Source organism: Lepidochelys kempii, chromosome 3 (genome assembly GCF_965140265.1).
Source record: "Lepidochelys kempii isolate rLepKem1 chromosome 3, rLepKem1.hap2, whole genome shotgun sequence".
Taxonomy (NCBI): Eukaryota; Metazoa; Chordata; order Testudines; family Cheloniidae; genus Lepidochelys; species Lepidochelys kempii.
Window position 1 is genome coordinate 142,768,349 of NC_133258.1, and position 15,068 is coordinate 142,783,416.

Below are 15,068 nucleotides of genomic sequence, written 5' to 3' on the forward strand. Positions count from 1 at the left end.
ATTTGTTAATGACAGCCCTGTCTACCTGCTGCTGTGATCCTAGTGCCGGGTAGCCTGCTTCAGCTAGGGTCATTGGACCCGTGATGCTGCATGCGGGTGTGTGTGCTGAGCACCTGGCCTCCTGCTGCTGGAGGGGGGGGTGAGGGTTGATGCTGCTCTGCCTGATCTTGCTGGGGGGAGGGGGACTGATGCTGGGCCTGATCCTGCACCGTGCCATTTTTTGTGCCCCCCCCCCCCGGCTCTGCTCCCAGTGCAGGTGCCCCTCCCGTCCTACCCTAGTTATGGCCCTGAGGATGTCACATGGGCCACAGCTGTGTGCTGATTGGGCCACAGGTTGAGAACCACTAGTGGGGGGAGAGAGAGAGAGAGACTGTCTTTCCTCTTTTATATTTGTTACATTTTAAACTCACACATGCACTTGGGGCTTTGGAACAGAATAAAATGCTGAAACCACTAGCAGCAGCTGGTTACTTCAATTTGAGTAGACTATATTGGCTTTGCTGGCAGAGTCTGACCTTGATGTGGTGTAGTGCAAAGTGGATTTTTACACAAAAAGCCAACATTAAAAAAAATACCTTCCCTCCCAGTGGATCAGATCTGAATTTTAAAGTGCTTTAAAATCTCTTCTCTGATCAGTAGAAAACTCTTGTTGGTCCTCCCCCATAAATGATATTTCTAGACTGGCTTTTCTCAGAGTCATGAAAACTTGAAGCAGTCTGGTGGAAGGGTAAGCGGTGCTTATGTTGAAGGTAATATGCTGCAAGCTGTTAAAATTCTGTATGATCTCCAGGTTCCTATGAACAATGCTTTATTTATATTAACTAAAATATCTAGGCCAGGCTGATTATACAAGTGACACAGGCAATTTTTTTTTAAGCAGGCCACAAACTGAGTAGTTTTGAATGAGTAAATAGTCTTTATCAGAGGTTCTGAGATGCCCCCCCTCACAAAGATATGTAACATTTAATATATTTGGCATATAGTGCAATCCGTTGCTTTTTAGAGGCAAAAGTATTTACTTTTGTGTCAGGGATAAGTCTTCTGGTAGTGATGGTTTAGTAATAGCCAGAAAAGGGGATGAGTTCCACCGAAGATGAGAGAGAACCTGTTTCCTTCAGTTGAAACATTGATGGTAGTTGTATTAAATATATGAGAGCCAGAGATAAGGCATTCTCAATTGGGGTCTGGTGGTGGAATTAATTTTTAGTAGAGATGATTAATTTAGAGTTCGACCAGCTGAGGTCAAGCTGTAATATTTTCCTCTTTGGTAAAGTTTTCCCTCCATAGTGGGCCTCATATGCAGCTCTCTATATATTATATGGGCCACATCCACACAATATATATACTACCTGCATAGGCGCTGACTCCGTGGGTGCTCTGGGGCTGGAGCACCCACAGGAAAAAAAAAGCATAGTCAAAATAAAGTTTACAGGCACATCCCTCTCCCCCAAATTAAAGATGCCTAATTTTAGCAAAGCTTTTTATAACCCAAGAGCTGAACATTCTATAAAAGTAACTTGGGACTTTGCTATGCAATCTAACTAATAATTATGGTGATGGGGACTTGAACAAAATGCAAAAATATATTGCTATGAAATATCATATAAAGCATGGTATAGTAAAAAAGGTTTTATCCTGAGTTTCTAATAGCTGCATTGCTCTTGAGTGGTGAGGTTGTGAATTGTCCAGACATCCCAAATGGTATAACTTTATACCATATTAAACCATCATTTATCCTTTACATGGCATACCTTGTAAACAAAAGCTATTTTATTATGTTTGAGTCTTCAGATAGAATCATAGAATATCAGGGTTGGAAGGGACCCCAGAAGGTCATCTAGTCCAACCCCCTGCTCAAAGCAGGACCAATTCCCAGTTAAATCATCCCAGCCAGGGCTTTGTCAAGCCTGACCTTAAAAACCTCTAAGGAAGGAGATTCTACCACCTCCCTAGGTAACGCATTCCGGTGTTTCACCACCCTCTTAGTGAAAAAGTTTTTCCTAATATCCAATCTAAACCTCCCCCACTGCAACTTGAGACCATTACTCCTCGTTCTGTCATCTGCTACCATTGAGAACAGTCTAGAGCCATCCTCTTTGGAACCCCCTTTCAGGTAGTTGAAAGCAGCTATCAAATCCCCCCTCATTCTTCTCTTCTGCAGGCTAAACAATCCCAGCTCCCTCAGCCTCTCCTCATAACTCATATGATATTTTTATTGAAGCTATATTTTGTAACCCCTCTGCCTCTAAAGTTAGATTTTGTTAGTATAATGATTTCAACGGGCCAAGGTTCTGAGAGAGAAATTAATTATAAATACATTTCAGAAACCTTTAAATAACATAAAATTACTCTTCTGTACATAATGCCATGATCTGATATCTAGAATTCTACTATGGCTACCTTTGGATGGGCAGATCATTTCATTGTCTTGCTAATGGCGTAAAAAGCTTCCATTTCTACACTGATATTCTGTAAGATACTATGCTTCAAATTAGTTACTGGCCTATGACTGAGTATTGTACATCCTGGGCATCAAGCCAGTAGAATTTTTTTTTGAGAGAAAAAAGATGGAAACACTTTTTGCATGTGGTTGCATTTTGTTTTCAGTGGTTTGCTGTTTGATGCTCAGAGGATGAGTGCTGGTTAAGAAGGCAGTAAATGTAATGTATCACCCTTTTTTGTGTTTAGGTATGTGTATATATAGGTATTGGTGTGTGGGTGTGTATATATACAACAGTCTTCCCCCCCCCCCCAACATATATACAATATATACTACATGTAGTTTTCTCTTAGAGCATGTGGTTCCCAAACTGGGGTTTGTGAAGCCCTGGGGCTTCACTAAATGTATTGGGGGTTCTCAGAAAAAATTCTGTAATGGCGGACAGAGCCATCCCTAGGGACTCCAGGTGCGGGTGGCTGGCACCCGAGCCCCATGACTTCATGGCGGAACATAAACTTTAGTTGGATCACTACACTAAAACCAATATAACTGCACACCTAAAAGGACTTTGCACAACGTTCAGGCAATATTTTTCAGCTATGTCAGGTGATAATGACTGGATTCGTAACCCCTTTGATACCACTTTCTCAACGCAGATATTGAGCACTGGGGGGGGGGGGGGAAGAAATTGATTGAGATCTCCTGTGATTATGAACTGAAAAGGAGTTTCAGAAATCTGTCATTCATCAACTTTTGGCTGAGTTTAAGATGGCAGAAAAAGCTAGTATAGTTTTGTTACCATTTTTTAACAACATACTTATGCGAGAAAGTATTTTCCTCATATGCACATCTGAACACCAAATACAGAAGCAGACTCAATGCTGAACCAGACCTGAGACTTGATCTTTCTCCAGTGGTTCCGGACTTCCAAGAACTATGCAGATGAAAGCAAGTGCATCCATCACACTCAGGAGACTTAAACTTCAAGACTCCTTATGAGAAATGGAAAGGGAGGTGGATATTTTTTGCTGTTTCTAAAATTAAATAGGCTGCTAGTGTGTTTAAAATTATTATTATGAACAAGTTTAAGCTTTGTTGTAGTCGTGCATTGTTTGCCTGGACTGCTCAAGGCCCGAATGCTTGTGGGAGGAGTTCTTTATTTGAGTTGGCTTCTTAAATACCTTCATGCTGTTTCACGTCTGGTACTCCTTGATGAAACATGTAGGAGGCTTAATCGAAGTAATATGAGTGACAAAAGTGAAATCTTGGAAGAGTGTTGCTGTTTTCATAATGTAATAAAATTAATAATGTATTAATAAATAGTGTGTAATAAGTATGTCATAAAAAACTCAAATTATTTCCAAGATTAAGCACAAATAGGCATCCCTCAGAATCATCAGATTCTCTGCTGGCTACGGTTTACAAGGAGGCAAGTAATAGTTTAAGGGTGTTAAAACATCACATCTATCAGACATCACTCTTGATAACTGAACCTTCAGATGTCTTCCTGCCATGGTATAGCATTGCTTCATCGACAAGGAAGAATTTATCACTAATGTGGTTGATACCAGCTTCCTGGAAGGATGACAAAGAGACAGTCCTGAGAGAGACAGACTGGAGAAGTCAAAATTTTGAATACAGATCTTAAAATTAGAGGTACTGTGTATTGCTCTTATTTACAGTATTTAAACCCATATTATGTATGCTCTGCTTAATGCAGTTCTCAATTCTTCACTCAGTTTTCTCCTTAATTTATTACTCCATATCCTATTTTCCCTCAGAGGCAGCTGTAGTGAGCTGGAGCAGTACCAAAGTACACTGGAAGCCAAAATACGCTTACATTCTGATGCCAGAGAAAGTGCAGATGAGGTCACCCTGGAGAAGCTGGCCTTGCCATCAAAAAAACACCCGGAAATGAACAGTAACCAAGACATTAAGAACCAAGCCTAGAAGGCCAATTATAAAATTCTAATATTTTGAGTAAAAGTGACTTACAACGGCCTAGCATTCTATTACTGATTCCTAGTATCTAGTCTGAGATGGTGAAGGAGAGGTGGGAGTTTGATTAGCCAAACATGGGAAATATTACTACTACAGCACATCACTGTGTGTATTACAAAATCTCTTCTTATGTTTCAGGCACAGACTCTGGCCGTACAGACATTCCCACCCTCTTTATCTCCTCCCCTGACACAGACCTTTGGGAGCTTGATGGAAAAATACTACTTTTTGATAATTCATGGACAAATGCCAATTACCAAGATTCATCTGTGGATGACTCTGCTTGGATAGAGAGTGAAGTTGGCAATAAGTGCCGGAGATTGCTTACGTAGGAAACAAGTGGGGAGGTGTAGGTAAAATCGCATGACAGTGGTGGAATTTTGTTCTCTATCAGCTCATGTTTGATGGTTTACAATGCTCTGCATTTGAGACCATGGTTATGCTGTCATAACCTCTTTCCAGAATACAATGGAAGAAAAGAGTAACAGGCTTGTGTGTGGAACATATGAGAATGGACCAGGCAGGAAGAATAAACAGCATGCTGCTTCTTCATAAGCACAGTCAGCTTCTCAATGACTGGGAACGTGGGATGGATAATCTCAGCCAGTGTTTGTAGATGAAATGTGCCGCAGTATCCACCAAGATGTCTTTTCTTTTCTTCCTTATGTGTGCGTGATACCCACTGACATTGAAAAAGAGCTGCCTCTCCATGACTTCTCAAGTACATTCTGAGTGCTATGCACTGTTAACTGCTGGAAGCCTGGTGACTCCTGAGTATTGTACACAATGGTCATCCAAAGTAAACATGGATGGCATGCCCAGTAAAATAAAGATGGTCACACCAGTATTGTTGAGGAAATGCTGGCATAAGGAAGGAAGTTATTTCCTTACCAATTGGGAAGGAAATACAGATCATAGCCATTTCGAAGCCTGGAAAAAGAGGCCCCCAAAGGATACTGACTACCAAAAGATAACAGCCCATCTCTGTCCTTAGCAGTTGCTATAAATTGTTGGAGTGGTTTCTACTTCAAAGGTTGTAGTTGATACTGGAGCAACTGGTCCCCAAAGAGCAGGCCAGATTTAGAACTAGTTGCAACTGCTGTGACCAGGTGCTGGTCGTAACCAGCTACATAAAATTTGACTACCAGTGAAAATTAAAAACAGCGGCAGCATTCATTGACCTTCTGCATAAGATACTGTAGTCTCCTGCTGAACTAATTAGCTTTCCAGTGCTAATCAACCATCATACTTATCACTGAGATGCTGAGTAACAGAAAAATCACTGTACGCCTTGGTGAGTCCGCCAGCACATCGTGGAAATTGAACAGTGGCCTCCCACATGGATCCATTTTAGTGCCTACACTGTTCTGTGTCTGTACCAGCAACATTCTGGTCATATCATACCATAAATTTATCTATGCAGATGACACTGTGCTAGCAATGCAAGTATCATCTTTGAAGGCCACAGAAAAGGTCATGAACAACTACCTCTGGATATTTGAGATGTATTTCAGAGCTTGGCAACTGAAACCCAACACTTTGAAAACACCTGTCTCTGCCTTCCACTTGAATAACCATGAGGCAGAAGTGCCAAGGAAAGTGGACTTCTGTGGTCTACCTCTACTGCATGACCACAATCCTGAGTACTTTGGAGTTACCCTCGATCAGATGCCAAGGTGTCACCAACACGTTGACAACACCAAAAAGAAGATAAAGAAAAGGGTTAATATCAAGAAGCTCACAGGCACATCCTGGGGATGTGATGCAAGCACACTTCAAATGTCAGTACAAGCCCTGGTCTTGCCAACAGTGGAGTGTTGTATGCCAGTTTGGTAAAACAGCTCCCACACCAATCTCATTGACACTGAAATCAATGCTATGCTCACAATTGTTTCTCTCAAATCAATGCCAATACTGTGGTTACCAGTCTTGGCGGGCACTGTGCCAGTCAACATCAGGTGAGACACTGCTGGGGTCCAGGAGTACAAGAAGATCCTGACCACTCTGGATCTGCTGATACACAAAGACCTCATTTCATTGCCACTTTCCCCATTCAAATCTAGGAAGCCTTTCTGGAGCTATGTGTCAATGCTACAGGCCAATGGAGAGGACGCCAGCACTCACTGGCTCGAATCTTTGGCCACTTGTGTGATATTCTGAACACCTGACCTGAAGTTCCAGTGAAAGAAGTCCTAAGATTTTGCCTTCCCCACAGGCAGTGGACTGCACTCAACCGCATTTGGACAGTGCTCAGAGGGTGTGGATACCTCTATAGCAAATGGAAAATCAAAGAATCACCATATTGTGACTGGTTTCAGAGTAGCAGCCGTGTTAGTCTGTATTCGCAAAAAGAAAAGGAGTACTTGTGGCACCTTGGAGACTAACCAATTTATTTGAGCAAAAGCTTTCGTGAGCTACAGCTCACTTCATCGCATCAGTCAACTGACCCATTCGTATTTACAGTGGTGGCAAAAGGGGGACTACTGTCGCTACCCGAGAAGCATTAGAATGGCTTTCGAATCTCAAAATTCAGTTACAATCCCAGCCCATTACTTTTCAAATGACATATAAAAGAAGAAAATACAGAAACAATGGACACAATCATTGAATCTGTACAAATTCCTGGCAGAAATTCACCATCAGCTCCCTTGGCTAAAGAAAATTATATGTTGTATGGTACTTAAACATTCATGGTACCACATTATTTAATGTGTATATTCTGTGTTTACTGGGTATGTAAAGAAATTGTAATCCAAACTTCACTTTTTAATTAAAAGTGTTGTCCCTTGTATACTGAGTCATGTCTCTCCTATGTTCTCCCTCCTTCTTTCTACAAACTGCTTTTGTATATTTGTTCTCACCCAACCTCTGATTAGAAACTGTTTGGACACAAGGATGGGGGAGGCTGGGATGATAGGTTTTCACTGCTCTCCAGGACGCATTTGGGTTCTCCTTTTCCTCTGTGAACTACTATATTGATTTACACGGTCCAAAGAAAATGAAATTCTTCTTTCCTGCTGCCAACAATTGGTAACAATACTTTTGGAAAATGGGCAAACATGGAGTCAAGTAAGGTATGGACAGAAAAATGACAGTGTTGTAAGTATATTTGCTCCATGTTTGTATTCAGAGTCCTATCCACTGTCTTTTGCAAAAATAAGATTTTACTCTTTTTATGCCTGCGAATCTAAAGAGTTGTAGGATACTGAGTTGGATTCTTCTCTGGCTCACATATCAACAGAAGTGTTAACTAAGTTCTAGTTATGTAATCTTTTATCTGGAGCTGAATGTTTACAGAGGTACATACTTGAATAGCACCTCCCCTGGATCAGGATTTCTGGTGGTGATGTTGAGTTAGAAAGAGCAAAGCTTGGCTTTCAAATTGTGTATTGAATTTGCAGGTCTTATTTTCCTTTAAATGGATCAAATTTGTTCTAGAATCATTGGCTGCATCTGGCAAAATTCACATCCGTAATTCTCCATCGGTGCATCAGCATCAATGATTGCAAGAAACCATGGCTAAAAGCCTTTCTTTTTAGTGTAGTTTTAGGAAGTTTCCATTTCAATATACATATTTAATTTCTGCCTTTTTTAGCCTGTGCTGGATTTCAAGTCAGATAATTTATTTTTCAGAAGCTGAGATATTAACTGGATCTCTAGTGGAACACTTGCAGCACACAAAAGTTCTGTGGTCATATAGAAAATATTCAGTTTATGGGATTTAGCAAACTATGGCATGTGCTAATTTAGAGTCTTTTTTTTTGTTGTTGTTGCAGTTCCCAGAGTGTGGTTTCTTTGGCATGTATGACAAAATTCTCCTCTTTCGCCATGACCTGAACTCGGAAAATATTTTGCATAGGATTACATCAGCAGAAGAGATACATGAAGGAGATCTTGTTGAGGTTGTGCTCTCTGGTAGGTCCTTTGTAGTTGCAATGAAACCATTCTTATTATTGAATAAAAGTCACAGTATTACTGTACACTGTCTGCAACAATATGACCATGAGCTGTGGTCTTGAAGCTATTTGGCTGAGCAAGCTTTGAGGCAGATTTCCAAAGAAATCCAGAGTGCTCCCTGAAATGGTATTTGTGATTCAGTGAATTTGTCTTCTCTGTGGCTGCATCTGCACTAACAAACTTTGTGGTCTTAATCCTCCAACTCTGATATTAACTGTGGAAGCTAAAGTATAGATAGAACTCAAGTTCCCCCAGCAACCATGTTGTTTATACCTAGGTCTGCACCCTTTCTATTTTACAGTTTCCATCAGTGATTGATTACAGCAAAAAAGAGTGCTAATGTAGATGAGTATTCTGTATCATTACCTGTCAGGATGTGGTGGTGTTGTGCTGCTTGAGTGAACCATCTTGTAGATGATGCAGAAAACAAAGGTGGTGGTTATTAAAGAACCCATTGCATTTTCAAAATCTTTGAGATGTTGGGCTCTATGGATCTGATTCAAAGCCTATTGAAATAAATGGAGACACATCCATGGACTGCTGGTAAAGTTGGAAATGGAAACCTAACAGTTTGTGTCTACCCTGCATTTTAAAATATCTGTGCAGTGAGTCTTGGAGCCCGGGTCTACAGATTATGGCCTGCAGCACTCACTCTATAGCACTAAAAACAGCATTGTAGACATTGTGGCTCAGGCTCTGAAACCTGTCCCTCTCCCTGGGCTTCAGAGCCAGCACTTTGGCATATATTAGTAATCCAGGGGGAATAGAAAGCAGGGGTATGATAACTGAGGCCCAGAATACCACCTTGGATACTGAGAGGGAATTTCTTGCCTGGTTTCTGAGACAGGAGTTAGATCCAGCCAGGGAAATAGGAATTGCATTGGTCACTGTTCTCCTTGACTTGTCTCAAGCAAACCTGGGAGGGCAGTTTCCTTGAATCTTGTGTCATAGCACAGTGAAGCATTCTCTGATACCTGAAAGTGCAATATGGTAACCCAGTTTTCTTCCTTGTCTCTTGTTGGCAGAGTACTTCAGAAGATGTAAAATTTGAGTTGAGTCACCTTGGTAGCCTGGTTTAGCATTACCTTTGATTACGGTTCTGCCAGTTTTCTATTCACCTAATATTGTTCCAAGTTATTTTGAATTATCTTTTAGGTAATGTTTTGTGAGGCACCCTATCAAATGTTTTAATAAAATTAAATTATACTTAATCTGTTGGGTTTTCTTCATTCATTAATTTTGTAGTTCCATAACACCCCCACCCCCAATCAACCAGATTTGTCAGCACTAAATATTCTTCAGTAGCAAGTACTGTTTGGTACTCATGATTCTATTATCTTACAGGTACCAAGAGATTAAAAAAAAAAAGTTTAGCTAAAAACTGTGCGCATGAGTTTGTATGAGCAATCCTCCAAATGTATGGGATTTTGGGATGTAATTTTTGTATTAAACAGCTTGATGGTGTTCTTTGCAACTACTGTTTTAAAACAATGAACGGTTTCAATAAATACTTATTATTCTTACAGTCACAAATATGTAATTTACTGCAATTTTTTTTAAAGCTTTGGCTACAGTTGAAGATTTCCAGATTCGTCCTCATGCACTTTATGTGCATTCTTACAAAGCCCCTACATTTTGTGACTATTGTGGGGAGATGCTTTGGGGTTTGGTACGGCAAGGATTAAAATGTGAAGGTAAGTCAAGTGTTAATAGCTGATAGGTGAATCATGATGTTCTAGCTTTTATCTGTACAGAAAGTTACACGGAAAGTATAAAGGCAGGATCTGTATCTTAATTACGTTGTATAATTAATTTGTTGGTAAGTGATGAATTCAGCTTTTGGGAAGGAGCATAGTTCAGTTGGAGCTTTGACTGTATATCAGGAAACCTGAGTTCTGTTCCTGGCTCTGACACACAATTTGTATGACCTTGGGCAAGACACTTAATTTCCCTGTTCCTGTTTCCAACCTGTAGTAAAGGGAATAATACTTAACTCACAGGGGTTTTGAGTCTGACTCAATTAGTGTAGAGTTTGAGTTCCTTGCAATAGCTTTTTGAAAAGTTTAATGGAGAGAGTCCCAAAGGGGAACCCCTTTCCATATGGCCTTTGTCCAGCTGGATTGTGGAAAATGTTGCAGCCTCTTGTCAGCAGCATAGGAGCCGACTCCGTGGGTGCTCCGGGGCTGGAGCACCCATGGGGAAAAATTGGTGGGTGTTCTGCACCCACCAGCAGCTCCCCGTCCCTCCACTCCAGCTTGCCTCCGCTCTGCCTCCTCCCTTGAGCACGCCGCTGGGTCCTGCTTCTCCCCTGTCCCTCCCAGCGCTTGCACCACGAAACAGCTGTTTCAGGCAACAAGCATGGGGAGGAGGGGGAACATAGCATGCTTGTGGGAGGAGGCAGGGATGGGGGGGGGGATTTGGGGAAGGATCCAATGGGGCAGGGAGAGTTGGAGTTGGGCCAGGGGCGGGGTTGCGGAGCACCCACTGGTGCTGACAAAAGTTGCTGCCTGTGGTCAGCAGGCTGCTGTCCAGGTACTAGAAACACACCACTTCCTTGCCCATTGGCTTCCTCTTCACTCCTGTGGCTTTAGCTTAGCCATGAGAGCCTGCCTGTGGGAAAAGAAGTAAGGAAGATCAGTAGCCACACAAGCTGAGAGACCCTGTTTCCAGGTTTTATTGAAAGGGGTAATTGGAAATCATTATTTAGGTAAATGGCAAACTCCAAAATTTTTAGTGCAAAACAAGCCATTATTGTAAATTACACTAACAATAAATACTGAGTTCCCTATTCTATTACATTAACTGAATCTAAACAAATTGCTACATTTGTCTACTATGTTTCTGGATTTATATTTTTCCCTTCTGCTTTATACAAATATTAATACTGTACTTTCCATTTTAAAATATTTTAATTATTTGTGCTAATGGAGGAGTTCTCTTTACATAATTTTTTCAAACTGACATTTTTAGGCTGTGGATTAAACTACCATAAGCGATGTGCCTTCAAGATCCCAAATAACTGTAGTGGAGTGAGAAAGAGGCGTTTGTCTAATGTGTCTTTACCAAGCGCTGGGCTTTCAGTTCCTAGACCAGTGCAAACTGAATACACAGCCACTGCCACTGAAGAGGTATGTAATAAAAATGTAAAAACAAAATACACTTTATACATAATAATGCTGAGTTAAATCCATCATGTTTCTGGGAACTAGAACCAGCCTTATATCATAACTGATTTAAATTGAGTAAAAACTAGTTCAGATTAACCATTTCAGACCATGCTTGTTTATTTTTAAATTGCTGGTGAATCTTTTACACTATGACATTTGATAATAATTCTGTGTTTATTACAGGGATTGTGAGAAGTGAAATTTGAGGTGGATTATAACTTTTTTATGTATCATTTTGCCATTAATGTGTCATTCACAGTAATGTGTATTCCTTAAAAATCTTGGGATAGGAGATGATAAAATACATTGCTTTCTTTTGGAATATAGGTTTAGTGTGCAATTACTTATCAGTCTTTAATAGTTTATTGGGTAAAACACAGTATAAATTGTACATTTATAGTGTGAGAAGAGAGAGTGTTCCACAGAATTCAACAGAGACATCTGTGTAGGGAGTAAAGATCTTACAGGAAGTGTACTTCTCATAGATATTATCCACAGTAGTCCCCCCACAATTAAGAGGGATGAGAAATTAACACAAGCTCTTATATCCCAGACACGACAACAAAACATCCAAGGGCCAGTGGGATCATTAGATCAGTTGTATTTGTTACTAACTGTGACCAGTGGATGGGAGTAAGATAACTGATATTAAACCTGTTCTTACCTTCTAACTGTCAGTTTAAAAAATAAAATCTAAGAGTTAGTTGCAATTGATAGAAATAGCTTTCTGTGGCCAGAGTTATGGCAGGTGATGTGTTGCAGTTAAAAAATTTCTGCTTTATTGTCTTTGGCCAGGATTTTGCATCCTAAATTTGTCAAGTTTCTTTGCTGTCATGTGTGTTGGGTTGAAGTTCATTTACTCGATGGGTCTAACAAATATTTATTATAGCAAAACACTCAGCTAGTAGTGATCAATTACTTACAAGTGGGAAGCTCATTAAGACAATCTTATCATAGTTGCCTCCAGCACCAGACAATACAGCTTCAATGTCCCTTTGTTACACAAACTTATTTATAACGTTTTGTTATCTTTTCATATACATATATATTAGTCTCTCATTTCTATATTAACTCTCTTCCCTTGTCAGTACAAGTTTAGTGTTAGTTCAAATGGGCTTTTCTAGCTTTGTAGTTACTTTTATTTTTTCTTGTTCTCACAAATGACTACTCTGTAGTTTTACACATGTGCAACATTAAACATGATTATTCTGCAGTTTTTTACACATATACACTTCTACATATGCTTATGCTGTTAAATGTTATCAAAACAGACTCTTAAAATGAACAGCAGGCTTCTGCCAGGCCTAAATATGTCTCTGCTCCCAACAATGTGATCCCAGAAGATATCGTAATCCCAGGCATAAACCATTTTAAATTTGGCTAGAGAACACAGCGAGCCATCTGCCCCTTTCAGAGCTGTTTGGTAAAACTGTGTTTATTCCTTGAGTGACTGAACGCCATTGTGGGAAGGGAATACCAGACTGCAGTGAAGCAACTTCACTTTGTATCAGCTGAGGATCTAGTCCAAGGTCTTTAATGACCAGGAGAGTATCTTAATGTTAGACACTATTTCTGTCGTTTACTGTGTATCGTTGGTGTGTTTGGTGCTGTACAGTACGTGGAGGGAGATGCATTTCCTAACTTCAGAGACCTTACAGTATAAATTTTACAGACAGTACCATTCAGGAACACAATACACCTTTTGGCCAGAGCCTGGAGGGTCCAGTCTCAGAGCACTTGAAGATATATGCAACTAAGTATCACTGACCATCTTTGCAGAAGTTCATTTGAATGATGATAGAATAATCACTATTTCTCCACCTAATATGGTATATCTAATTTTTTTTCATGCAGATTCTGCATATTTGCCCAGTGCATCTTAGATTTCATCTCTTTGGTTTTGTTTTCAGTGTTAAGGGGATTAAATTGACAATATAGATTACTGGATTTGCAGTCTTGTCAGTTGGTCCTATGTTACTATAGTTTGAGTTTTGCAGTGCCACATTCCTCCACCTTCTCTGATGTTCAGTGTTTTCCACATAGTTGTCCCTGAAACTAAGTTACTATTATTTTACTTCCATAAACAATACACCTAGATCAGCAGTAAGGCTTTGAATATTTCATTTTAATTTTTAAATTACACATTATTTTGGATTTTGAATTTTTACCTAATTTAGTAAATTGTCCTGGCATGCAAGGCTTTCTGAAATAGATAGTGTGATGTGGCAGGTGTCTGTTTTGGGGTTGATTGCCTGTAATGCCTCCCCTTTTGGAGGAGTCTGCATGTGAGACTGATGTTTATCATAGGTCTGTGCTGTTTCTGAGCCTTTACCATACTACCTGAAGAAATCAAAAGTGGGTATTTTTGGTGTAGTTTATCATAATTTTAGTCCTTGTGGAAATACAGATTCATAGACTTTTTCCTGCTCTCTGCCTTACAGTATGGTGCTTTTTTCAGTCTTCCAAAATTACATCTTGAAACTGCTTGGCCAAGATGCTCTGCAAAAAAGATGTTTGCTCAGTGTCTGGGCCAAGCGCCCCTTGAAATAAATTGTTTCTAAGCCTGACATGGTTTTATTAAAATCTCATGTGCATCTTTTATTCCAGCGCTGCCACCCAGAGCCCAGTAAGAGAATTCCCTCCTGGAGTGGGCGTCCAATCTGGATGGAAAAGATGGTGCTTTGCAGGGTGAAGGTTCCTCACACTTTTGCTGTCCATTCCTATACTCGTCCCACCATATGCCAGTACTGCAAACGTTTGCTCAAGGGCCTTTTTCGCCAAGGAATGCAATGTAAAGGTAGGAGTTCAGTGCTCTACAGGAGTAAGATTCATTTCAGTGAATGTTACAATATTTAAACATTTTAAAAATGAATCTCATTATTTAAAACAGCAGCTTTATTTAAAACAGAATTATATATTTAAGATAATTGCAGTTTTCATGCTTTGCTCCATTCAAAAAGGTGTATTAATTGTTTGTATAATTTGTGAATAATGTACTTGAATAATAAGTTAGTTCAAATGTAGTTCAGCAAAGAAGGTAATCCTCCAAGGATCATTCTGAGTAGCTCAAAAATATTGTGGAGGACATTCCCTCCTTTAAAAATCGCTTGCATTTCAACTAGAAGCTTTTAAAAAACAAATACAAAAACTCTTCGAGGCACTGTCAAGTATAGTACTTAAAAAGACCTAGATCACATTTTTCCTGTTCCAGTTTAGTTTCTTTCCATTAGGTGCACCTGTGTTTATAGGGAGAACATCTTAACATATCTCTACCTCATTGTTTGTATTCTCACATCTTTGATTATATCACCACAGCTCTCAGAACATGGCACATTATCACATTCTTTCTCTATTGACTCTGCATTAGCCAAATACCAAAACACTACAGACTTTACTTACTCAGTGTTTCATTGCTTTGTTTGTATAAAGGGGTTGTCATTCACTGTGAGTGCATCCTCAGCCCTTCTGCATTTGGCCAGTGTGGGGCCGGGGACCTGGGCCCG

The 15,068-nt window shown here is 40.0% G+C and overlaps 1 protein-coding gene across 5 annotated transcripts in view; it reads left to right on the forward strand.

The window, feature by feature from the left end:
• Window positions 1–15,068, forward strand: part of PRKD3 (protein kinase D3) — an 80,530-nt gene that overhangs the window by 32,116 nt on the left and 33,346 nt on the right. For 4 of the 5 annotated variants that reach the window (XM_073338343.1, XM_073338344.1, XM_073338346.1 and 1 more), the window contains exons 3-6: window positions 8,218–8,356; window positions 9,961–10,092; window positions 11,369–11,526; window positions 14,173–14,362. In XM_073338343.1, the coding sequence (XP_073194444.1) occupies window positions 8,218–8,356; window positions 9,961–10,092; window positions 11,369–11,526; window positions 14,173–14,362 (619 nt within the window). Of the gene's footprint in view, window positions 1–4,579; window positions 7,516–8,217; window positions 8,357–9,960; window positions 10,093–11,368; window positions 11,527–14,172; window positions 14,363–15,068 lie in introns of those variants that run through there. The other variant, XM_073338347.1, reaches the window with a different exon arrangement.